Genomic DNA, 27,077 nt, shown 5'->3' on the forward strand with positions numbered 1-27,077 from the left:
GAAGTAAAGAATGGGAAGACAACAAAAGCTCTTGTCTGGATTCTGTCTTCCTTGTATAGGCACACATTTGAGATATCGTAGTTCCAGACCACCACAATAAAGGGAATATCACAATAAAGTGAGTCACATGGGGTTTTTGGTTTCCTGGTGGATATAAAATTATGTTTATACAATACTGTAGTCTACTAAGTGTGCAATAGTATTATATCTAAAAATATACACATCTTAATTTAAAAGTACTTTATTGCTAAAAATGCTAATCATCTTCTGAGCCTTCAGCAAGTCATAGTCTTTTTGCTGTTTTTGCCTTGTTGGAGGGTTTTGCCTTGTTGTTGGTGGTGGTTGTTGAAGGTTGGGTGCTGTGGAAATTTCTTAAAATAAGACGACAGTGAAGTTCACCCTATTGATTGACTCTTCCTTTCATGAACGATTTCTTGTAACATGCGATATTATGTGACAGCAATTTACCCACAGTAATTCTTTCAAAATTGGAGTCAATCTTCTCAAGCCCTGCTGCTGCTTTATCAACTAAGCTTATGTAATATTTTAAATATTTTGTTGTCATTACAACAATCCTCATGACATCTTCAGCAGGAATAGATGCCATCTTAAGAAACTACTTTCTTTGCTCATCCATAAGAAGCAAACTTGCATTCGTTAAAGTTTTGTCCTGAGATTATAGCAGTTCAGTCATACCCCCAGCTTCACTTCTAATTCTAGTTCTCTGCTATTTCCACCACAACTACTCTGCTTCCTCCACTGAATTCTTGAACATCACAAAGACTTCCATGAAGGTTGGAATCAGTTTCTTCCAAATTCCAATTAATGTTAATATTTTGACCTCTTTTCTTGATTCACAAATGTTCCTTTTGGCATCTAGAATGGTGAATCCTTTCCAGAAGGTTTTCAATTTACTTTGCCCAGATCGATCAGAGGAATCACTATCTATGGTAACTATAGCCTAATGAAATGTATTTCTTAAATAATAAGACCTAAAAGTTAAAATACTCCTTGATCCTCAGGCTGCAGAATGGATGTGTGTTAGTAGGCATAAAAATGACATTAATCTAGCACATCTCCATCAGGTTTCTTGGGTTACAAGGTGCATTGTTGATAAGCAGTAATATTTTGAAAGGACTCTTTTTTTCCCCCCTGAATTGTATTTTTTTAATGATGGGCTTAAAATATTCAGTAAACCATGTTTTAAATAGATGTGTTGCTATCCAGTCTTTGTTGTTTATAGAGCACAGGTAGAGCAGATTTAGCATAATTCTTAAAGTCCATAGGATTTTCAGAATGGTAAATGAGCACTGGCTTCAAGTTAAAGTCACCAGCTGCATAAGCTCCGAATAAGAACCAGCCTGTCCTTTGAAGATTAGAGGCCAAGCATTGACTTCTCTTTTGCTAGGAAAGTCCTAGATGGCATCTTCCAATATAAGGCTGTTTTATCTGTTTTTTAGTGTAGCCATTTTCATTAATGATCTTAGCTATGTCTTCTGGATAATTTGCTGCAACTTCTACATCAGTACTTGCAGCTTCACCTTGCACTTTTATGTCATGGAGAAAGCTCTTTTCCTTAAAATTCATGAATGAATCTCTACTGTCAGATTTTTCTTCTTCAGCTTCCTTAATTCTCTCAGTTTTTATAAAATTGAAGAGAGTTAGAGCCTTGCTCTCTAGATTAGACTTTGGCTTAAGGGAATGATGTGGCTGGTTTGATCTTCTACCCAGATCACTAAAACTTTCTCCATATCAGTAATAAGGTATGTTTTGCTTTTTTATCATTCACTGGTAGCACTTTTTAGTTTCCTACGAAGAACTTTTTCTTTGCATTCGCAACTTGGCTAACTCTTTGGTGTAAGAAGACTAACTTTCTGCCTCTTTAGGCTTTCAACATGCCTTCCTCTCTACGCTTAATCATTTCTAGCTTTTGATCTAAAGTGAGAGATATGCGACTCTTCCTTTCACTTGAAAATTGTAGGATTATTAATTGGCCTAATTTAAATATTGTGTCTCAGAGAATATAGGGAATCCTGAGGAGAGGAAAAGAGATGGAGGAACAGCTGGTCAGTGAAGCAGTCAGAACACACACAACTTTTATAGATTAAGTTTGCTATCTCATATGGGTGTGGTTTGTGGTACCCCCAAAATAATTACAATAGTAACATCAAAGACCACTAATCACAGGTCACCATAACAAATGTAATAGTAATAAAAAACATTGAAATAATGTGAGAATTACCAAGATGTGATACAGAGACACAAAATGATCAAATGATATTGGAAAAATGGCACAGATAGACTTGTTTAAGGCAGGGTTGCCATAAACCCTCAATTTGTAAAACAAACAAACAAACAAACAAACAAACAAACAAACAAAAACAAAACCAACATCTGCAAAGCACAATAAAGTGAAGTGTGACAAAACCAGGCCTGTATTAATTACCCAGGTTCAGCTTAGGGGTAAGAAAAATGACTCCAGCAACTGCAATGCTTGTGTTTCCTAAGTGTTTCCCATACTTTATCTCTTTGGAGATATCCCCATTTAATGAGATTTTTATTTCATTGTTATAGATAGAGCAAAAGTCTCAGGGAGGTGAGGTCTTTTCTCCCTGGCTGTTTGAGGGTCTGCCGCCATCATGAACGACACAGTAATTATCCAGAGCAAGAAGTTTATGACCAATAGACTACTTCGACGTGGGGGGAAAAAAATGTCATCGGCATCCTTCATCCTGAAAAAGCAACAAAACCTAAGAAAGACATTCGGGGAAAACTAGCCAAAGTGTTTTAGCCTCAGTACAGCTCTGGGCAGACTGTGGGTGGGCAAGGATCACACCAGATATCATCTCTGTATTTGGATTCCAAACCTATTTTGGTGGTGGCAAGACGACTGGCTTTGGCATGATTTATGATTACTTAGACGATGCAAAGAAAAATGAACCTAAACATAGACTTGCAAAACATGGTCTGTATGAGAAGAAAAAGACCTCAAGAAAACAGTGAAAGGGATGCAAGAACTGAATGAAGAAAGTTAGGGGCACTGCAAAGGCCAATGTCGGTGCTGGCAAAAGTGAGGTAGAGATTGGACAACAGCAGGAGTAAAGATTCTTCAGTGACTTTTTCTGTAGTGATTAAGCAGATTTTTCATGAGAGGATTAATAGACTAAGAACTTAAAAAAAAGTCTCAGAGAGGTGAGATAACTAGTTCATGGCAAAGCTGGGATTAGAACCCAGGTCTTCTGTTTTCTCCCCTCACCAGAAATTCAGAGACCAAACCACCAGCCATAAAACTTACAGGGACTCTGCCCACCAGTCCTGCCCACACCCCTAATTTCACTGGGCACAATGACATGACACCGAACACACATCAAAAACACTCAGGGAGCTTTGCAAACACTGTTCTTTGGGAGTGCATCACCCTCAGCTGACTCAAGATCTCCTGGAGGGAGGATACAAACTCCTCAGAGAATTCCAGTGTACCACCAGGGCTGGGAAACACTGGCGTGGTGTTTGAAGTCAGAACACTTGGATTTCGTGCCTTGCCCACCCACACTCTGCCCAGAGCTGTACTGAGGCTAAAAGGAGCTAGCTGCTGAGAACATGCTTGGGAAAGTCTAGTTGTCAGAAAAGTGTTTGATGTCATTCTGGTGGCCATCACCACCAGCCCTGATGCCAAATCCCAGACACTCCTCCTCCCCAAACCCTCCCTCTTCAAGCCTTCTTTGGTGTTTTTCTGGTGTGAAATAAACAATATCCCCACGCCCACCTCCGAACTAACTAAACATATACAATTAACGAGGGGCTGGTTTTCTGGTTCTTCCTTACTAGAAGAGGAAAAAAGTGGCATTTCAGAAGAGAGGCAGATCTGATACACACTAATCCCTTTACTCCTACTAATTATTTCTGTCCTCGGAAATGTCTCTAGCCAGAGCTTTTTGAGAATGATGAAGAAATGACAAGTAGAGAAATTAGCTAACACTGAACAAATGTGCTGGAGGTTTCTGAATCTGAGTAGTGTCATCTTCTTGTGCACAGCAAGAGGGCAGGATGAGAAGGCAGTGATATGATTTGAGACACTCTTGGAAGACACCCCGGAAAAAAAATATTCCTCCTATACACAAACCTGCTATGGGGTTTGAAATTCCACTGTTAGAGATTCACTTGTTTGAGTCTTTCAGAGTTTCCAATTGAAACACAAAAATTTCTGAAAGGGGTTACACCTTATTCTCTTAAAACTCTATCAGATCATTTTCCTGGTTTACAGCATTCTTGGGGTAAGGCTTTGAAGAATGGAGCCACAAGAGGCAGCCTGGAGAACAGCAACAAGGACAGTGGGCCAAGAAGGGAAAGTGGGCAGGCTCCTAATAACAATAAGTACTTGCATGTATCCAGTATTTCATAGCTGACTATGAAAGATGCACTTTCAAATACATGGTCTATTTCAGTCCACACTAAAATCTATGAAATATGCAGAAAGAAATCTCCATTCCCATTTTAAAGACGAGAAAATGGAGTCTGAAAGCAATGAAATGATTTTCCCGTGGCCCCAGAACTAGTAAATGGTACAAACTCAGGTTATGGAGGTGCTAACTGCCTCCTTATCTTTCTCTATATTACTGGGAGTGTATTGTGCCTCGCCTTTTAGAAAAACTACATTTCCCAGCCTCCCTTGTGACAGGTGTGGCCAATCAAATATAAGAGAAAGTTATTGGGTAGAGCTTCTGAGACTCCTCTCCCTTTTTCCCTTTGCCCTTCTGATTTTTGTCTTTCTTGCTGTGTAGAAAGGAGACGTGATAACTAAAACTCCAGCAGTTATTTTATACCATGAGATGACCTTAAGGACAGAACTTGTGCCAAGGATGGAATGAGTGGGGCCCCTGATGACCATGGTGCCCAGAAAACTAGACTTAAACTCTCTTCTACTGGATTTCATCTACACGAGAGACATATAAACTCTGAGTTTAAGTTACATTAGGTTGAGTTTTCATCCCAATTGCCATTCTGGACTACTCTCTGGGATGCCTCTAACAACTTTGTCATTTCACAATGGCTGACCTGAAGAGGCACTGAACCCCCAAATCCTCATCTTGACCATATCTTCTGCTAGCTGGTCCCAGGGGACTATTTCTGGGTGAAATTCAAGGTTCTCACTAGCACCCCTTTCCTCCTTTGCTCCCTCACTGCTTAAAATATGGAGAAGCAAATGAAGCTGAAAGAGAAAATCTCATCAAACTTCTAGTGACTTTCCCCATTCTTTCCAGAAAGAGAAATTACAGTTGATGTCCTCAGCCCAAGTCTCCAGCCTTAACAAAAGCTCTGGGAGATGTGAGATGTGCCTCCCAGCATGGTACCTGGACTTGGGAGACCACATCTCTAGTCTATTCTGTGGAACCTTGGAAAATCTACTCAATTAATTTGGGGCTTAGTTTTATTATCTATAAAGTGGGCATGATATTTGTCCTGTTCATCCCTACTTGTGGATGTCAGGTTTCAATAGTCAAATGATATGAAATAAATTTAAAAATATTTAGAAAAATAAAATCCAAGGCGGGCTGGTTTTGATTTTAGTTCCAGTCAGAGAAATGCTGAGGGGCTTTTCCCTCCACCCACCCCAGTTTCTTCCTTCATAGTTCTTTCTTTTTCTGGCTATGTGAGTTCAACCCATCCTTTCAGGAGAAGCTGGACTATCTGGAAAGCAGCTGAGTCAAAGAAACTTGCCTGCACAAGTGGATGTCCTGTACCTGGCATGACCCCTTCCTTTAAGGAACACCTGTTCCTACCTGTCTCTCCCCATATCCACAAGATTCCAGATTCATCAGTAAATTTCCTTTCACTCTGTGGTGAAAATGGCTGTATTTTCATGGGGAAAGAGTATATTTCTACTGAAGGTGTTGATTAATAAGATCCTGACAGGATAGGAACTGGCTGAATCTGCCTTCTTATCTTATTCTCAGATGGAAAACAGGGCAACAAAATGCCCCCCCAAAATTCCCTGTCCTGCAACACTTCACAGGGTGGTTCAGTCTCCCCAGGATAGGGGGAATGTCTGACAATCATGGAATAATATGATATGAAAATTGGGACCTGCCAATAGAGCTTGGAGGCATGGTTGGTTGCTATCTGTCCTCGCCTTATGGTCTCTCTTCTCATAACCCTACACTTTCCCTACATGCAGATGTGGATGCATAATGAACACCATGAAGGCAATGCTGCATCCTGGCTAACTCCACACTGTGCTTTAGGAGCATGCTTGCTGTTCTCCCAGCCCTCCTGGGGTCCATTCCAACATCGTGCCTGGTGACAGATGTTCTTGATGACTCTTGGAGACAAGTATTTGTGAATGTCGCTTGGACTTATAATGACATACAGGGAACTTAATTTTCCATGTCACACCAGGGATGAAGCCAAGCTGGAATGGGCTGCTGCTTTTCCTGGTGGGGTACTGCCTTCTTTCTGTCTCCCCTCTCAGCACCCTTCCTCTTCCCCTTATTGAACCCTCCCCACACTGACACTGTCCTTATTAATGGTAGCCACTTCCTGCAAGGATAGGCTCTAGGGCTAAGAACAAGAGAGTTGGCCCTCCCCAATCACATGGGAAACAGGCCAGGCCCCACCTGTGGACTGTCTATGTCCAGGATGTCCCAGAGACTGCCTGAAATGCTCAGCTATGAATGCTCAGGGAAGGCATAAGCCTTGGGATGTCAGCAAGAACCGTTAGATAATTAGGGAACTAATTATCTGATAAAAGAGCAAGACATTATTTCATAGCCAAAATCAAATCCTAAGTTTCCCATGATTTTGGATTACCCATGCTGCTTCTTCCCCTTCCTGGCATTTAGAATAGAACCCAATATTTTCAGACACTGCTCACAGCTCAACAGGGCTACTGTGGAACCGTGTGGCATCGGTCAGTTGTGATCTGTCAATGACTTGTGTCCAGGTCTGTTTGGACATTCTGAGCCACTGCCAAGGTCCCTGTCTGTGACCTCAGGCTCCTGGGCTCAAAACACTAACCCGGGGTGGCAAGATACCATGATAACCCTAACTGGTAAAAGCAGATGGATTGAGCAACTGCTAAATCGTGTCTTCATGGAATTAAACAGAGTCATAGATTATCAGGTCTGGGCTCATTTTAGTCACATGTTAAAGTCTGGATGCCCATTCAGTAGCCCTGGAACGGAGTCAGCTGGGTTATGCCCAAACCCTTCTGGTATGGGCAGCTCACGACTTTGTGGAAGCTCTTACTTATCCTGCCGTTGGGAAGCTCTGATGTTCATTTCCATTCTGTTCAGTTCACCAAATGTTGACTCTATAGCTGTTATGGGCCAGGACTTACTAGGAGCTGAGGATACAGAGATGAGTACATGTGAATAGCACATGCTAGAGAGGGAGAAAGATGCAAAGCCAAATAATTACACAGCCAAATGGAGAGCAATGAGAGAGGTGGGTAAAGCTGTTGCTATTGGATTTTTTTTTTTAATGTTTTGTATTGGGCTGATGTCTACTCTCTTGTATGTGGGTGTACGTGTTTTCCTCTCTTCTACTTATAAGTTTTTTGGATAAGAGAGCTATGGCTTCTTTTCTAAGTCCTGTCATCTCCAAAGTAACCTTCTGCCATCACACATAAACTTCCAGAATCCCAGTCTCATCAATTGATTACTAGATACACTGCAGTTGGTAAAAATGACTCTTAAGACTCATGCCATCCTGTATTAAACATATTAAAGCTCTGCTCTGACCAGCATGAATGATTCAATGATGAGAATCATAGCCTCCCATGATCTGAACACTTTACTTCTGTTAACACAACCCCAAACTTCAGGAATCTTTTAGCAGTTCCATCACTTTGTAGTCATGTTGTTTTGAGATCAACGAAAACTCTGAGCCTATTCCACACAAAATTCCAGTCAAACCAGATTTTTTCACGTCAAACTCATGTAGTTGAGTCCTTGAACCAAAAGAAATACATGCTTTCTGAGTTGTTATTTATGTCGATAAGAAAATATACTGAGCAGTACAGAAATGGAGGCAGATATTGAGGCACAAGGCAGAGGCTTCCTTGCATGCTCACATCAACTTATTAATCAGTCTGGTTATTTGGCCAGTTATAAGTCCACTTCACTAGTTCCCATTTTTCCATTTCGTTCTAAACTCAGTGTGAGATTTTGTTAAATAACCTAGACAATTGTGATACATTCTGAGTCTGTTAAGAAGTCACAGCTAATGGAAACTCCCAGGATGTTTTCCAAGGGTGCCTATCATCCAGAAATTCTGCTCCACTTCCCTGGTGGAAATGCATGGGGACAAAGCCTTGTAGAGAATTGCTGTGCAAGAAGGGATGCCACTGAGGAGTGTTGCCCTCCTGAATGATGAAGAGGCAGATTAAAAGGTTGAGAATTACTGGTCAGCAGTGTCTCTTGAAGACAGCCTAATAATTTGGGGGCAGGATTTGCTCCCTGCGAACTCATGTTGGGTCCTGGAAATCAGCATTCTTTTCCATAGGCTTACAGCCATCTTTTGAGAAATTCTTTCTAAAATTTGGAATGCCTATGTCCAGCCTATCTTCATATGCTTTACAAGGTCTCTTCTTTGAAAAGTAGAATATCCATCATTTTCCCCTCTTAGGCACTTCCCTTTCTGTTCATGCTGTATCAGGACCACTCCCATGGACTTGGGAATATCATTTAGTGTTCCTTTAATCCTCGATGTGACCCCTGGGGTCTGCATGCCAGAACTCATGTCCTTTAGTGTGATGCATCTCTGCTGGCCTTTGGTTCCCTCTCTGTAGTATTGGTATTATCCTTCCCAGTTTGCCTGGATTCTGTCTCTATTACTTATCCTCTGTGTAGCACCTCTGGCAAGTTTTTTATATGAAAAATAGAATAAGCATAGTTCTTGCCTCCTGGGGGTTTGTGAAAACTAAATGAGTTAGCATGCATGAAGCCTTTAGAAGAGTGCCTGGTGCAGGTAAGCTCTCAATGCAAATTCGTACCTTTACAGTAGGTCCTCCAATAACAACATCATTTCATCATAATGTTGATAAGATGCCTTGGGAATGTAACTCCTGTTTTTATCAATTAGCCCATGGTAAAATTGGTTTTGGTTATATGTCGTCTTTCTTAAAGTTGCGGAACCTATCTATAGAGGATCTTAAGTGAAGACTAACTGTATTGAGGTGGTTGTTCTCCTTGCTGGGGAGGGTGAAGGCAAATTGGAAATTGCCTGGCTTTGCCTGCCAGTTCTTGTCTAGTTTCACTGCAACCTTCTTCCCAACTAGCAGACCTTTGCCATTTTTTTCTTCTTGCTCTGAACATGGATTAGAAAGCTCTTGTTAGCTGCCTTAAGCTCTCTCTGTATGGTGTGCATTTCTCTTTAATATTCATCTTTGGACATAGCCTTTCTTCCCTTCTTTTAAATACTTTTCTGTCAAAATCAGAATATATCAGATATGCTGGTGTCTTTTCTTTCTTGTGGAAACAATTCATTTTCTAAAAATCCAATTTCTTCTTTTGAGTCTCCTATTTCTCTTGAGCTAGAATAGCTGTGAGTTTAGCACCTAAACTCAGCTACCATGGCAGCATGGCCATGGTAGCTGAGTTTAGGTGCTAAAGCCAGAAGGCCTCGGTTCAAGTCAGTCCTGCATCTTTTTGGCTGTGTGACCTCAGAGAGTTATTTAATTCTCTAGGCCTTTTTCACTTCTCCATATGGGCAAGAGAATTTAATGAGATACGGCATGGAAAGCTATGTGTCATGCACACAGTTAGCTGGTGATAACGCTGACTACCGATTGCTGACTGATTATCTGACTACCTAGTCACCCTGACCTTTTCCTCTAAAATTTTGGAAATCTGGCTCCCTAAAGACTGAATTGTGTACCTAACCTTCCTCTTTCATTTCTTTCCCCAAAATAGCAGACAAGATAAGTCTTACTCTCACCATTGCTGTTACTGTTATCACTACTACTACTAATAATAATTTGTATTCCTTAAACACTTACTTTGTGCCCCACTATTTGGAGAGGTTTCCATGTCGTATCTCTTCTAGTCCTCAGGACCCTCTAAGAGGAGCTCAGTATTGTTACCTGCATTTACTTTTAATTCCAAGATTTCTGATACTTCCATTTTATTTATATTTATAATCCTAGTGTCTCCAGGATCTTAATCACCAAATAAAAGCATTTTGAATTCCCATCTTGAGTGATTTCAGGAGTGTAGTCCCAACCTCTCCCATGACTCTCTTGGAGTTTCTGAGCCCTCTCAGGAGGGGTGCCATTTTGGCAACTTTAGCATGCTGTCACCTTGATGCTAACATTACTCCCCCTCTCACAAAATTCAGTTCCCTTCATCCTATGCCTGTGCAAGCCTCAGAGCTGGTAGCTTTTCACCTTTACACTTTTTATCAATGTCAAGATTATATAATAAATTTACAAGTGAAGAAATCCACTTATTTTTGAAAGGTCATTCTCACAAGTTATCAAAGAAATACAAATTAAAATAAGTTCCATTTTTCACCTATAAAATGGGCAAAGATGAAAGTAATTCTATATTCAATAATTGGCAAAGGTGTGGTCAAAGTTGGCACAGTCACCTTCCACTGATAAGAGGGTAAATAAATATTCATATGTGATGTATAAAGATTATAATTTTCTTGTTAAACCCGTAATTCAACCTCTAGGAAATATGCTAAGGAAAGTACTGAAGCTGCACAAATATATTTGTGCACAAAGATAGTCATTGCAGCTTTACTTTTAATATTGAAAAATGCTGAACAACCTAAAGATTCAACAATAGAAGATTGGTTAAATAAATTATGGTAAAGCCAAGTGAAAAATAGTTTAACACCATGAGAACTGAGCAAGCCACAATGTTGAGTGGAAGGAATTAAGAAACAAAAATACATACTAGAATAATCATAAATATTGTTTTGAGTTAAAATGAAGAGACTGAAGGCCTCTGGTTAATTCTGAGTGGTGGGATTACCAGTAATTTTTATCATTTTTCTCAATTTTCCAAATTTGCTACAAAGACTATTACTTTTATAATTAGAAAAATACATATGTGTATATTTAAGTTTAATTATATATCTATACATTTTCTACATGTGTTTATATGCATATATTTCAGTTAAGTTCCAATGCTGCTTTCTTTACCTCCTGAGAAGTGAAGCTATTCTCCAGACAAGCCATGTAAAGGAAATTCCAGGTAAGCATATGTCAAGTGAGGGCGCTTCCCTGGCTCCCCCAGTTTCCACAGGGTTCCACCCTCAGTCTCTTGGACTCACTGGGCAAGTGAATGCCTTCTTTATGTGCTCTTCTCCCCAACACCTCCTCATCCGGATATTCATCAACTTAGGAGGTCAGAGCTGAAAGAAACCTCAATGATGGATCAAGGGTTCTTGATCTCTCTTGACCCATGGGCTGTCTGGTGAAGCCTACAGGATCCTTCTCAGAATAATTGTTTTATAGGCATAAAACAAAACATGCAGGATTTCAAAAGAAAGCATTCATTCCTTGAGCAGTAGATTTCAGGCCATGTTCCTCATAGTTAACACAAACTGAGGCTACCTGAAAAAGGAACTCACCTGCGGTCAGATGTCCTGGCCCTCTGGCCAGTATCCATCACTCTGTGAGCAACTCTCTTCCTCTGAGTAACTTAGACAATTCTACTGCAGCTTTTCAGGCTTACACCTTCCTTACTACCAGGTCTAGGAAATGGCCCCTAGATATAGCAAATTTACAAGGTCAACATCGCTGTCTCCATTTCCACATAAGGAGATAGACACTCAGAGAGGTCAGTACAGGTAGGCAGGATGGCCTACCTCTAATATAGCAGGGGCTTATGTGTCCTGCTCTGGCTAATTGAAGCTCGTCCAGGACTTCAGTGGGACCAGCTGGAAAGGGAACACTCTTCTCTGTCTGCTCAGGGGCAAGAGGCTGCCTGAGGGTGAAGCCAACTCAGAAGAAAATGGAACTTAGGGAAGGTAAGACACTCTGAGAATGCAGGATGTTTGTGGAGCTTTTGATCTAGCTGATCTTAAACAGGTCCCTAAATTTTCAACTCACAAGCCAAAACAGTACCACTCCCTTTATTTTTTAAAGCCAGTTTGACTTGGGTTCAATTACCTGCAACCAAGTATCCAGACTAAGTTACATATGGTTTACCCCTATTTTCCAGGTGAGAAAAACTGAGGCAAACCAGGAGAATTATCTGAATACCAAGTAGCCAGGCCATGATCTCAATTCTATTCTTCCTGACCTCCAAGCCTTAACCACAACCGCATCCGACTTCAGGCCAAGGTCCAGAATCACTCCTCCTTAGAGAAGTCAGACCTTTTGGCCAAAAGGTCCACTCATTGTTCTTGTATGTCTTCCAGCTGTCGCTCAAAAAAAAAAAGTTTGGAGGCTCATAGCTGTGACCACCTACCACAGTCACACCCCTTGGGGGCCTGGTCTTCTTACATACACATCTCCTCAGGCTGCCCATGGAGGGTCCTCTCCTCTTCAACTTGTAGTTGATGTTCTCTCTATCAGCTCTTACCTGCAGGAATGGCACAGGATCCCCGCAGGCATTGTTGGGGAAAAGGACCTTAAGTAGCAACAGTTCAAAGCCCTCCCATCACCTCCTCCTTCCCCAGTCAGACCCTTCCCTGCTTTTGCTGCAGCTCCAGCTCACCTGTAAATCAGTACCTCATCGTCAGAGCAGTTGTACTGTAGCTGGTACATTTTCACCCGGGGCGCTGACTTGCTGACTGACCACTTTACCAGGGCCGAGGTGGTGGTCACATCAGACACAAGCACAGCCCGTTCTGGTGGGCTTTTGGGAGGCTCCCCACCCCCACTGCCTCCACCTCCTCGGCTGGTCTTGCTGGAGCCAGTGATGTCCGAGAGGCGTGACTTGGGAGGTGCTGTGCGGCTGGTGCTGTTGCTGAGGTGTGGCAGCTGGACGATGGAGACCTCCACCGTGGCTGTGGCCTCCCCTGCGGCATTGGCAGCAATGCAGGTGAAGGCGCCGCTGTCCTGAGACGTGGTGATGAGGATGTCCAGGGTGCCATTGTCGTACACAGCAGTCCTTGAGGAGTTCCCCATGAGGCGGTCATCAGGGGCCACCCAGTGGATGAAGGGGCTGGGGTCCCCGATGGCCTTGCACTTGAGCATGGCCGCCTGGCCCTCCAGAACCAGCAGCTTGTGTGTGTGCTGGGTGATGAGAGGTGGCTCACACACAAACTCCTCCTCACGCACATGCCAAAAGTAGCGGCCCTTGAGGCCCCCGGGGGAGCCACAGGTCTCCAGGTCATCTTCCCGCTCAAGCCTGCGCAGCCAGAGAAGCTCACAGTTGCAGTGCAGGGGGTTCCCCCCAAAACTAAAAGACAATGGTGGAGCAAAGGGTGTGGCAGTCAGAGCAGAGGTCTGGGAACGGGCAAAGATGGGGTCTGGGGGCAGCTTCTGCAGCCGGTTGGAGGTAAGGTCTAGGCGGGCCAGTTTCTGCAGGTCGGCAAAGGTGCCCTCGGCAATATGGTCTAGTAGGTTGTGGTCCAGACTCAGCTGGTGCAGGTTGACCATGCGCCGCACAGAGCCCCAGGGCAGGCCATGGAGGTTGTTGTAGGAGAGGTCCAGGTCCTCCAGCGTCAGTAAGAAGTCCTCGAAGGCCTCATCAGCAATGCCGCCCAGCTGGTTATTGTTCACAATGAGGTGCTGCAGGTTGACCAGGCCACGCAGGGTGTCCTCCCCAAGGCTGGGCAGCCGGTTGCTGTCAAGGTGCAGGGAGCGGAGACTCTCGAGGTCCAGGAAGGAGAAGGGCTGGATGTAGCTAATGGTGTTCCTGGAAAGGGTCAGGTCCACCAGCCCTGACATGTTGGCGAAGTCCTGGCGGCCAATGTGGATGATGAAGTTGCCTCCCAGACGCAACTCCACCGTCCTCCGGTCAATGTCAGGGGGCACGAAGAGCAGCCCTTTGGAGGGGCACAGGGTCCCCAGCGACTCAGACAGGTTCTGGCAGACACAGTACTTGGGGCAGGCATCGACCACTGCAAACGCCATGCCAAACGCCAGCAGGCCACCAAGCAGGGTCTCCATGGTCTGGTCACTTGGGCCTCGGCGCCTGGAAGGGAGGGACACAAGGTCAGGGTCAGGAGGAGACTTCCTAATGCCCAGTGCTTCCTGCCTCACATTAACCCCTGCCTTGAGGAGCCGCAGAGAATGACATATGCTCATGCAATGTATAATCTCTTCTACTAATCCCTCTAACATGGTTCTACTTTTTTCCCCTTAGCTCTTATCCATCTTCTAACAAACTATTTAGTGTACTTATAAATTACATTTATGGAATATTTCTTATCTCTCCCACTAGAATGTCAGCTCCTGGAGGGCAACTTCTTTTGTCTGTTTTGTTAATTGCTATATCCATGCATCTAGCAAGTCCCTGGAACACAGTAGGTGCTCAATATATACTTGTTGGATGGATAGATGAACAGATGAACAGTCAGATGGACGGATGGATGGATGGATGGATGGATGGACAGATGGATGGAAGGAAGGATAATTCTGTACCAGTAGTTCATTTATGATCATTGGATTTGAAAAGTACATTATAACTGTACTTTGAAGCAGTTTTACCTTCTTAATTGGTTTAGACTCAGCATGAAATTAAATTGGATCAGCATTTCTTAAGAACAAGAACATGGAGAAGAGAGTTGGCCCTGGAGATGCCAGGGTTAGTGGGAAACTGGCTTTTGGATAAATTCTTCACCATGGAGAATCCACATAGCAGATGCATCTTTGAAAATTCAAGGAAGTAAAGGAGGCAGTAGGACATAAACTTCTTCTGAGTACTTCGTATGTGCTGGGTTCTCTGCCCAGAATTTTAAATGCATCATCTCATCTGGGCTTCAGTGACACCCTTCATAAGACAGGACTTACCCGTATATGTAGACGAGGACTTGTCCATGGCCTAATATCCTTCTCAGGCCTTTACTCAAAAGTCACCTTCTTACTCAGACCCCACTCAGACTGTGAATTCCCTGCTTCCCTGCTTTGTGCTTTCCCCTTGAAATTTATCATTATCTAGCTTACCGTATGTATTTTTCTTATCTGTCTTGTTTATCTTTTGTCTTTTTAAAGCTTATTTTTTAAATTCATTTTTGTTACAATTGACATGTATTATATTAGTTTCAGGTATACAACATAGTGGTTAGACATGTATATACCTTACTAAGTGATCACCACGATAAGTCTAGTACCCATCTGATACCATACACAGTTATTACAATATCATTGACTATATTCCCTATGCTGTATTTTACATCCTATTGTTTGTCTTCCTCACTGGAACAAAGCCCCAAAAAGCTGGTACTTATTTTCACTCACCACTATACTCTCAAAGTCTAAAACACCCCCTGACACATTGCAGGTGTTTTTGCATGAATGAATATCTAGAAAAGAAAGGAATAGGACTTTGGCCCAGGTCTTTGTGCTTTCGCATATGATACTTTTCTCACTATTCTATGTTGTGCTGTCCATGGCCCTCTTTACATAATACTAAATATTACATCAATCAAGTTGGACTTTTGGAAAATTATGCACTCTGGTTGTGTAGCATCATGCACACCAGCAGCTCTCAAATTGCCTTCTCAGAGTGCTATTTAGAGTTCTGCAAGAACAGCTTCTAAGGCCAATGAGTTGGGGAAGTGAGTTGCCTACTCTGGCTGGCTCCTGAAAAAGCTCTATGCACATTAGCAGGTTCAGAAAGGTTGAGAAATTCTGCTGCAGTAAAGAAATTGGATTAATGTTTAATTCTGCATTGCTCCCTTTTTCTGCCTTAGGTAAATCTACTATTTTTTTCTGAGCAACAGCTATTAATATCTTGAGGAAGGAGAGCTTCATAGCTCCTAGTTTGAGGAGCACAGCTGCAGACAAAACAACTAGCTAATAAAACAAAGATATGTTGTAAATTTAAAAACCTATATAGTAAATTTAAAAAGCTATTCCAATCAGGTACTATTTTATTGCGAAGATTTGAATTTTATTATGTGTCTCTTTAAGGGTAAATTCCCATCTGAGAGCTTCAGGCCTAGAGACTCGCCCTGTATTTCATCCAGAGAAAGTATTGTTTCTGAGCAGCACTGTCCAATAGAAATATAATACTACCCATAAATGTAATTTTGAATTTTCTAGTGGTTGTATTTTTTTAAAGTAAAAAGAAACAGGTGAAATCAATTTATATAAACTACTATAACCAAAAATATGAGTTAAATATGTAATTGATATAAACAAATTTTTACAAGATGTTTAATAATCCTTTATTTCTATTAAGTCTTCAAAATTGGGTGTTTATTTAACACTTAGAGCACAATTCACGTGCTCACTAGCCATGTGTGGCTATTGGCTTGGCTGTGCTATCAGACAATGCTGTTAAATCAGGTGGAGGGCTAAATCCGGCCTGCCACCTGTTCTTCTAAATAAAGCTTTATTAGAACATGCCCTGCTTATTCATTTACATATTGTCTACGGCTTTTTTGGGGGAGAGGTGAGGAGTACCAGGAGATACAATGTGATCAGCAAAGCCTAAAATATTTTCTGTTTTGCCCTTTACAGAAAAAGTTTGCTGACCGCTGTCATAGGGAATTTTTTTTTCCCTTTTCATCTTCTTCATTATGGTCACTCTCATTAAAAGCCTTTGTCAATATGCATAATACCACATGGTTCTGCTCTGGGCTCCCATGAGCGGCCACCCATCCTGCCAGTCCCTGCTCTCACTAATCTCCTACCTGAGGAGTACCAGCCCACACTGACCCAGATCCCACCAAGCACATTCATCCCAGAGGTGTCTACATGTGGAAGCTTTCCACCTGCCACTTCCTCCATGCCCAGATGTGTTCTGGTCTCTAGGTCCACATTTAGCTGGGGCCTGGGGAAACAATAGGAATCGTCTCCACTTGCATTGACCCTCTTATTATTTTTTAACACAACGATAAGTCTTTGAAAGAGTTGGTCCTGTTCACTACCCCAGTGTATTTCTTTCCACTCTCTCTCTCTTTGTTCTTGATGACTCAGCTACACTCAACCTCTCTCACTTATAAATGCCATGTTTGATCATCCTCCAGGACTTTCTACATGCTCTGGTTTCTTCACAGCTACTCTCCTACTTCCACTCTTGCCTGGCCAAGCTCCTATTTTATCTTCAGGCCTCAGTTTAAATACTACCTATTCCAGGAAGCCTCTTCAAAACTGAGAGCTAATCAGGCCTTCCTGCTATTTACCATTTTGCCCAATGTGCTTGCCCTAAATGTTCATCATCACAGTTTTCATTATAATTCCTTAATTACTTACCTGTCTGCTTTCCTAGGCTATAAACTCCCAAAGGCAGGGGGAACTTACCTGTCTTATCAACCCATCAATGTATCCTTAGTACTCAGCTCCACATCTGACTCATAGGAAGTGCCAAATAAATATCAATTAAAAAATGAATGAAATACAATGCTGAGCAAGGTGAGTTTCTGGCATCGGCACCGAGGTTCTGAGTTCTGCATCAACACTGTCCGGGGTTCATTTGGCTAATCAAATGAGAAAATCCTTTTTACAGAGTTACCTGCAGAAGTATCATCTGTCTACCATCCGCTGTGTTTTCCAGGATGGCTCACCATGACAGTAGAGTTAGGGAGGCCATCCATATTTCTCTGACATTTGCATCTGGTCAAGTAGAGGTGGTGGTACACCCTTAGACCCACTGAGGACATGGACAGATGCATCCGAGGATGTCTCTCACTGTTTGAACTGGAAGTGCATGTGCATGAGTGCATGCATGTATGTGTACATGTATAGAGGGTTGTTAGTCTTCTTCAAGCCAAAAGGCCCATTAAAAAAAAAATGTCTTCCTTATGTGGTCTCGCCAGTAAATACTGCAATGTTCTAAGGCTAAGCAATGCCTCCTAGCATTTTCACATCATGGTACACATGGGTAATGATAATACTTGTCAGGCATATCTGCTTGTCAGGGCAGAGGCCGTTAATGGTCTGTGCTGGATATCTTCCCTCTAGATCCTCTCTCCACCCTCCTTGACCCTGTTCTGTGTCATGGGAGACTGCCTAGTATGAGCTGCATTAGCACACTATGGATGGCTTCTCCCATCCTACTGTGTTCTCTGGGCCTTTCCATCCTTGGGTCTGTCATCTGCTCTCTGGTAGATGGCTGCAGCAGTGGTAGCAAGCAGAGAAGACCCAGACATGTTGGGATGCACACCCCGCACAGGGCCCATTGTTTCAAACAGTTTTGTTCCTATAAATCATGCTAAACAAATCACATTAAAAAAAAAAAAAAAGTTTGTTGAGGATTAACAAACGTCTAATGAATTCAAATCTGTGACATAATAGAGCTGGGTAAATATGTTTTTAAGTAATCAGCATGGAAGATTACTGACAGAGAAGTGACTATTGAATCTTAATTAAAATTGTATTCTGAGAACTATCACTTAATATATTACTCTCACAGCCATACAAAAAGCAGCTTAAACCTCAAGTTGAAAGGGAGGTGAGCAGACTGAGTCGATACTCATAATTAGTGCACCTTAGGGGTGAAGTTGAGGGAGTTCTTTCTTTTGAGCAGGAACTTGAACAAATGCTGAAAGGAGCAACCTAGGTCCCTGTAAGCATGTCAGATGATTGAAGGTGGTGGAGGAGAGCAAGGAGAGGTAGAGATGAGGATGAGAGTGTTGGTATCAGGAACAAAGAAACAGATGAAAGTGGACAGGAGGGGCCACGGGAGTATTTGTGGGCAAAGCTGAGAGAGGCGCATGGGGATCAGAAGTGAGGCTGTGAAATGGACATGGTATCAAATGTCAAAATCAGCCATCAGAGGAGGAATCCATTGCAGAGGAGTCGGAGCTTGCCTGCTCAGAATGTCTATGAGCCATGGCTGGGGGGAGGGGAGGGACGAGTAGGGGGCGTTGCCAGGAAAGGCAGAAACAGAGGATCTGGATAAGGAAGAGAAACACTCTGTACCTGCAATGCCTGAGAATCAGTGTGCCTCTGTCTCTATATGTTTACCCAGGAAAGTAATGGTGCCTCTTTCCTCCCTTGGTTTCTTCATGTCATCTTCACAACAACCCTGCAAGGTGAGTGCTGCCACTAGTCCATATAGCGCTCTTGTGCAAGTAGGACGAGATGACTCGCCGGGTGTTTGCAGGGCTCCTTAGCTGAATAACATTGTGCAGTGAACAACCTGCCTGACCATACTTTGTGATCCTGAGTATTTTATCCCTATTTTCACCCCTGGGAAGTGAAGTCCTGAGAAGGTAAGGCCTGCCTGAACTCCCCCAACTTTCCAAGAAGAACCACAATTTGAACTGAAGATTGTCTGGCTCCAGGCCATCCTCGGAGTAGAGGAGGCCCCTTTGGAGGCTTCCATGTGCCTGGTGTACATAGAGAAACCTGCTGCCTCCACTACGGCATTGCTTAGTAACCAGTGAAGGCCCAGCTGTTCGACTAAATTTGGGTATTTGTATTTCCTTCTTGGGAATGGGCCTGGAAAGAATGCTGGTTTTCTCAGAAGCAGAGCCTAATTGGTTCGGAAAGACTCACCCGTCAGACCCTGATGGTGAGTCACACACACACAGGCATGCACAGACATGCAAATCGACAAGCATGTATGACACACACACATGCGTGCACACACTTAAATATACGGGCAATATATAGAATTGTGGAAACAGGCTGACGGTTTGTAATTAGAATCAACAGATGGAATTTTATATTTAAAACAAAAGAAAAAAAAGAAAGATGAGGACAGAAAGTGGAAAACAAACAGACATTGTGGCAGAAAAATAAAATGCCTATTCCTACACTTGAGGAGACCAGAGATTTTCTTCCTCCCTCCCCTATCCCCAGCCCCTGGGCCCTGCCTTCCTGTTAGAACCACCTCGAGCTGTTCCAGACAGAAGAGGCAACATTTAGCAGATGGCTGGCAAGATATATGTGATATCTCTCCACCCTGATTTCCATTTAAAAGATACCTTAGCAACCAGCCAAGGAGCCACCCACCCCTGGAGCCTGTAAATCAAGTAAGATGCCTGTCTCTGCTTCAGGTAAAAAGAAATGGCCCCTCCAGGGTTCTCTGGGCTGGGAAAGTGTGAATTAATAGGAGAGGGAGGGGTTCAGGTCTGCCAGGCGAAGCAGCTGCCTGCAGACTTGCCCTTCCAGAGCATTGCTGCTCCCCATAAATCATACCACTCAAGTGGAGCCTTGGAGGGACTGATTTCTGAACGAGGGGATGGGGAAAGGAAACTCTGACTTCCAGATACTGGCTGATGTTGCTGCGTTTCTAGCCTAGGAGTTGCCAGGTGGTGGCCCAGCGCCCAGCCCTGTGTGCAGTTTTAGTGTGTGGCTTCCAGCCCTGCCCTGCCCCATGTTCAGCACCTCCACCTTCCATACCCTCAGGAAGAAACAATCTGAGGCATCTTCTGAGGGTAAGAAAAATAAGTTAGCATCAGAGCTAATCTCCCAAACACCCTCCCTGATGCTGTTCTATATAGGGATCTCTCTAGAATCCTGAGAAATAGGAGAGGGGACAAGCTCAGTGAGTGTGTGTAGGAGAAGGAGATAGTCTCTGATCACAGAGTTCCCGGTAGGACAAGGGAGGCAAAAGCTTTGACCTCAGGCAGCTTTCATTCCAACCTTAGAGTCACAGCTTCCAGAGAAAAACAGATAGAGACAGAGACAGACAAAGAGAGACAGAGAAAAAGGGAGGGGGGAGCTGAATTCCCAAGGGAGCCACTGCCCTCAGAAGGTTTTCACTTTATGGTTGCAGAAAGATACCCACACAAGATGGACAAAACTATTCCATGTGTGGTCCCCGAACAAAGCCATAGAGACAAGGGCTACATCCCAAATCCTCAAACTTCTTCATAATCTAGCTAAAAAGAATGTCTTAGATAGCACAGGTAACAGCAAAGAAAAAGGGAAATAATGTCTAAAATATCAAAAGGGTAGAATGAAGCCCTCTGGGCTCTGTTTAAACTTCTATTGTGCAGGATAAGCAGTTGTTATCATAAGTAAGTTATTAAGCTTAAGCTCTGAAAGGCTCGTCTCTGTTCTCAATGACAGCATTATGCTTCCCTGTTAACGCAGCCATGATAGCTTTCATTGTGTTGTAATGTAGTAATGTTTTCCTGTCTTCTACCCCATTCAATGAACTGTCATACACTTTGGCCCTTTTGACACCCTGCACACACTGACTTGCATTATTTTTACCGTTGCCCAGAACAGTAATGCACCAGAGAGCAGCCCCTCAACCAATGGTAGTAAGCGGAGTGGAGGATCAATACCTCAGCCTCCTCACCCCTTGGGTGGGATGACTTTGAGGCATGCTCTCTACTGTCCCCTGGAAGTCCCCAGTGACACTGAACTCTAGCTGCCTTTCACAGAAATCGCCTGCTCTTAACACGCCCTGTGTTTGCTGCCTTCCCTTCCCCATGTCCTTTCCCATTCTTCTTCCTGTATGTCCTGCCGTCGCCGGCCAAATAAGCCACTTACACTCAGACCCTTGTTTCAGGTCCACTTCTGGGCAATCCAGCCCAAAGCACACTTCTTAATTATAACTCTCATTATTTTGGTACCAACTGAGCCTGAGCCACAGTGGAAATGCCAGATACATAAAAATAAAAAATGATGTGAAAACCATGCACATTCTCATCGATGACTAACAATAACTAGCAACTTGGTGAAGGAAGGAGATCTCATTTTACACGCTAAGTTCACACACTATCCCTAATGATTGGCAGTGATAGTCGAATGGGAAATGTCTTCTACCCCACGTACTCACGACTAGGGCTGCGGAACTCTAGCCCTCTTTTGTCTTGAGATACCTGTGAGCCAGTGTGTGAATGACTGTGCATGAATGAGGGAGGCCTATGTCTGGGTGGGTGTGGAGTGTGAATATGGAGGTTGGATCGTGAATGGAGAGGTGTATGAGTGAGGAAGCGGGTGTCTGTGCGCGCCTGTGTGAGTGAGGGGGTGTCGCCTGAATGGAGGTGAGTGAGTGAATGGGTGTGTTCGTGTGAATGGAAGGCTGTGTGGGTGAAGGGAGGGCCTGGTGTTACGAATGGGGCCTGGATGTGAACAAGGCTGCCTGCGGCTTGAGGGTGTGTGAGGAAGGGAGCGGGCAAGATTATTTGTTCAGCTTTGATGAAAACAAATACTGTTTTGCTGCCATGTTGTCAACTGCAAATGCATTAATCTCCATGGTTGCCTGTGATCTGTCCCTGCTTAGGGGACACAGACAGCCCACAGGGCTGACAGCTCTCAGCATCAGTTTAGGCCTTGGCCTCCTCCCTGTTCCCGCCTGTCAGCCTCCACTTCAGCCCTCAGGTGTGAGCGTGTGGGGGCTCTGGTTTCACACAGAGATTTTTGCTTTAATTCAGTCATGACTTTAAAGATTCTATCTTTAAAATCCCTGCCACCATTTCAAGCATCTTTTAGATTCTACCAGCTGAAGCCTCAAGCAAGGATCCAGCTCTAGCAACCTGAGTGGACAATTCCCCTCCTTACCACGGAGGGAGGATGTAGAGAATGTGGATACACAAGGGTGCATTTCCGGTCACCAGGACCTTTCTGGGCCTTTCTCCCTTTCCCAAGATCTTCCCCAGGAGATTCATATCCAAAGACCCAGCCCTTGCCATCTTTAACCCTTTCATCCTTTCCTGCTCTAAATCAGAGGGCGCCTCAAGCCTCACGGACTCATCAGCACCACCCCACCCCCACTTCGAAAAACCCCAGCCTTTCCCTAGTCCCCATACTCAAGTGAGCAACCGCAGTGCTGGCCCTCTCCAAGACTGGGCTAATGAAGGGAGCAGTGGGGTGGAAAATTCAAAGCGGCAGATAATCCAAAACTCATTTCCATTTGGCTGGGGAATGTTCACTCTATGATTTACTCTCCTCATTATGTTTGGCTTAGGCTAAAATTAAAATTGGCTTTTCTTCATCAAGCCACCCAGGCTAGAGGATAGGCAATCGCTAGATAGCATTAAAGTTCATTCCAGCTGGAGGACATAATTATGGGTTAACGTCTGAGAAAGATTTCAAACTCAAAGGTTGCTAGACTTAGGGATTAGGTCTCCGTCAGCATACTGGGGCTCCCTGACGGCAGAGCTGCGTCTAGTCTCTATTCCCCAAGCATCTGCCCATGGTTCTGCCCCTGGGATCTGAGACTGATATTAGCAGTATCCTCCTGCTCTCCTCACTGTACTCTCAAGGGCCCAGGAAGGGCCAAGCTCCTCTGAAGCAACTGTTCAGGGAAGGGCCTCAGAGAGGGGCCTCAGCAGGGGCAGTCCCTGATGGGGTATCATTAAGGGTCACCGACCACTCTGAGAAGGTAATGTCTTATTGAACAAGTCTGGGGTTATTACCCTGCCCTGTCATTTTCTGCTCAGTATAACATCAAGTTTGGTATGTTTAATCTTGGCCCCTAATAACACTTCCAATTATTAAAACAAAAAGAATTTAGAAAATCACATTAGTCCTTTGATGGGAGTTTATTTGTTTATTTCAGCTTCCCTGTTTGTGGATGGAAGGAAGAAGCTGCTGCGATGGGGAGCGAAGTTACAGGCAACGAATCCTTGGCTGCCCCTCGATGGTTTTATCTATTCTTGGCCTGGGAACAGAATCCCACCTGTTAGCTGACCTAGACTTGCAAGGCAACACACAAAAGCAAGAGGACTTTCAGTTAGGGCTACCCTCATTGTTTTATAGGCCCCACAATGTCATAGGGGAAAAGCCACAACAGGAAAAAGGCCTATTTGTGGGGTCCCACCACAGGTTGTCCCATCTCATAGGATCCAGCAAAGTGGCCACTAAAGGAGTTAGGAAGGAGGTGGGACACAACGGTCTGGCCCTTTGAAGGTCAGGGGTACTAGGCCACTATGGCATCTCTGTCCCCATGTACACACTACACACACTGCCTCATAGATTAGGTCTAGCTTCAGCCTCACGGCTTTCTCCCATTTTGTACAAAACAAATGCAACATGGTCCCCTGCCTGCTCCTTCACTGTGATGCTTTCCTCTGTCCTCCCAGTTCTGGGGAGAAGGGACAGAGAGACATTATAAGTCAGTATCCTGGGATGAAACGGATGACAAAATGGAAGGGGTACCTGAAGGAAGTTTAGTGAAGGAAGTTTACGGAGGCGTGGGCAGGGTTGGGAGAGTCTAAGAAGGGGGATGCAGTACCCAGGGTCTGGCCACAGAGGGCGGTTATTCCCCCTTTCACCCCTAGGCCTACAGGGGCAGAGGAAGGGCAGCTTCATGAACCCAGGCAAGGCTATAGCCATGGGGAAAGAGTTACCTGGTAGGAGCCGTGGCCTTTAACAGATGGAGGGATATAATCCACTGACAAACTACAGCCTGAGAGGGACCAGCCAAAGGAAAAGGTACCACTTTCTCATTCTGCCCTCTCACCTCCTGCTGGGGCCTCTCGGAGGTTAAATCCAGGAAACCAGAGGGCAAGGGAGACGACAAGAAGCTTTCCATACAGGCCAGCCTCCCAGGGCACAGGGCAGGGCAGATAAAGATGGATAGTTTGCTTGGAGGCACAAAAGGAAAATAACCCACACACAGAGAGAGTGCCTTCTCTCATGTCAACTTTCTCAATGAGTTGTCAGGTAATAAAACCACTTGAAAGGATTAAAAGAAAGAAAGAGAAGAAAAGAAAAAAATAGAGGAAAAAGAGGGAAGGAGGAAAAAGGAGGAAGAGGAGAGAGAAATTAATCCACTGGAAACAATAAACCCCATAGACTCAAGGGCAGTAAATATGAATTCAATTTGGTTTTGCCATTTACGCAACCCAGTCTTCTTAAGGGCTGACAGGCTGATCGGATAAAAGTCGCTGTTGCCACCAGGACAGCACATTTAAATTTTTATTGCAAACACCAGGCTCCATTACCCTGAGATCTGCTCTCTGCATTCCTAATATTGTCTTTCTTCGCGTCGGAATGCGAGCGTCCTGACTCCCACCTACAGGCTGACACAGCAGGAAGAGAATGATACAGGAGTTCTGCGACTTGGATCCCTACCCTGGCCGTGTCCTGGACCTTAGCAAGCTACCTCTCATCCTTGTGTCTCAGTTTCCTCATTTGGATTGTGTGTGGGATGGGGAGGGCTCATCTATTCAAGTATACTTCTAGTTCCAGTTTGGTGAGATTTGGGAATCAATGAAGACACAGAACACCTGAACACCTTAGTCACCCCACCCCCACCCTAATCCCTCACATATGGGAAATGGAAGACCTGACTGTCTCCCTCTCTGTCCTCAAGTCTGAAAACCTCACAGGGCTTCTCTTTCCCACCCTACACCCCCTCCCCCCCCCCTGTTTTTTCCCCTTCAATTTGCAGACTCATCTTTCCCTTCCCTTCACCTCCTTCTATTTCCTCCTGACCCCTTTTCTCTGTATAATCTTCCAGCCTGCCCTGTTTCCCTCTGCCTCTGCCTGTCTTCTTCATTCTCTCCTTTTTTTTTTTTTTTTTCTCCTTTGGCCTCCTCCCTGGAGACTTTGTTTTGAAGTTGAGATCTGAAACACTGTAGTTCATCTTTCCCTCCTATGGACTTCCACCCCTATCCCCACAGATAGGGACATGCTTGACTCAGCAGCAGAGATTCAACCACTCAGTCAGGCTTTTGCCGAGCACCTGTTCCACGTGGGCATGCAGGACGAGAAGAACATATGGGCTATCTTCCCTCTTTTCAGGAGGAGCTCACAAACACATGCTTGAGTAAAAGTAATCCAGTAGAAGAAGGAAGTATCTACTGTATGTCTGGCACTTTACATGTGTTATCTCATTGAAACAATTTGATAATACAATGCTGCATGCCCCTTTTACAGGTGGAGGAATTGAGGCTCGTGAAGCATATATAACTTGGTTCAATGACTTAACACAAAAGACAGAGCTGGAATCCAAGCCCAGGTATACCCTACCCCATCATGGACAACACCATTCTCAAGGTAGAGAAAAAAGAAAGTGGAAAAATGCTATGGAAATCCTTCAGAAGTCTTCCCTTATAACTAGGGCAATGGGACACTTCTTGGAGGAGGTGGCACTAATTGTGGCCTTGAATTATAGATGTTAGGATTTCAGCAGCTAGGGCTGGTTGTGTGACTGAAGGCATTACAGATTCAAGGTATATCTAACAAATTTGAGCAATTACAGACACATAATGGAATCTAACAAAGTTGGGTAATTATGAACACATACTGAAATTAGAAACTTTGTAAAGGAAGACCCTTCTAAAGGTCTGAGTTTGATAAGCACACTCTTAAGAATCTTGATTTCAGGCAAGGCGTCTAGCAGTAAGAACATGGAGTCTGGAGTCCAGTCTCCTCATGCAGGACAGGTTCACGGGCACTTGCATCCTGGTTCTACTACTCATTAGCTGTGTGTGACCTTGGGAAAGTTGCTTGACCTCTCACAGTTCCTGGGTTTCCTTATCTGTAAAACTGGATAATCTCAGAGAGTTTTGAAGATTAACCAAGGCACTCCATGTAAAGCACTTAAGCAGGACTGACCATATAGTAAAATCTCAAAAGAGTGTCATCCATTATAATTCTTATTCTGTGCAATATCTCTAAATCATCAAAGAGAAGCTTCGGTAAAGAATAGATTTTATTTCAAAGAATATACTTTGAAATAAAAAGCCAAAGTATAAAACAGTATTGAACTCAGCATCCCCAGGAGACCTTTGCCACTAGTTTAAGAAATGCTATTGTTGTAGGTTCCTGGGTAGATGCTAAGGCAAGTATAGCTGGGATCTGGGAGAGATAATTGAATCTTCCAATCTGGCTGCTCTGATCCCAGGGTTAGGCTTTGGGGTAGTTTGGGCATAGGATGACTCTAGGCGCAGGGGAGAGGTGGCCAGAGGCCAGATATATTATACAAACTGTACACACACACACACACACACACACACACACACACATATATGTATTTATACATACATATATGTGTGTGTGTGTGTGTGTGTGTGTGTGTGTGTGTATATTTGTAGTGAAGGAAGGAGCCTCTGAAGGCAACAGTGTCTCAGACTCATGAAAGTCATAATGAAAC

The 27,077-nt window shown here is 43.8% G+C and overlaps 1 protein-coding gene across 3 annotated transcripts in view; it reads right to left on the reverse strand.

Moving 5' to 3' along the window:
- Nucleotides 1-27,077, reverse strand: part of LRFN2 (leucine rich repeat and fibronectin type III domain containing 2) — a 187,844-nt gene that overhangs the window by 32,766 nt on the left and 128,001 nt on the right. The window contains exons 1-2 of one of the 3 annotated variants that reach the window (XM_036217665.1): nt 12,672-15,159; nt 2,360-12,536 (exon numbers count right to left, since the gene is read on the reverse strand). In XM_036217665.1, the coding sequence (XP_036073558.1) occupies nt 12,533-12,536; nt 12,672-14,245 (1,578 nt within the window). In that variant the 5' untranslated portion in view covers nt 14,246-15,159 and the 3' untranslated portion in view covers nt 2,360-12,532. Of the gene's footprint in view, nt 1-2,359; nt 12,537-12,671; nt 15,160-27,077 lie in introns of those variants that run through there. The other 2 variants (XM_016122930.2, XM_016122929.2) reach the window with 2 other exon arrangements.

Source organism: Rousettus aegyptiacus, unplaced genomic scaffold, assembly GCF_014176215.1.
Source record: "Rousettus aegyptiacus isolate mRouAeg1 unplaced genomic scaffold, mRouAeg1.p scaffold_m13_p_1, whole genome shotgun sequence".
Taxonomy (NCBI): domain Eukaryota; kingdom Metazoa; phylum Chordata; class Mammalia; order Chiroptera; family Pteropodidae; genus Rousettus; species Rousettus aegyptiacus.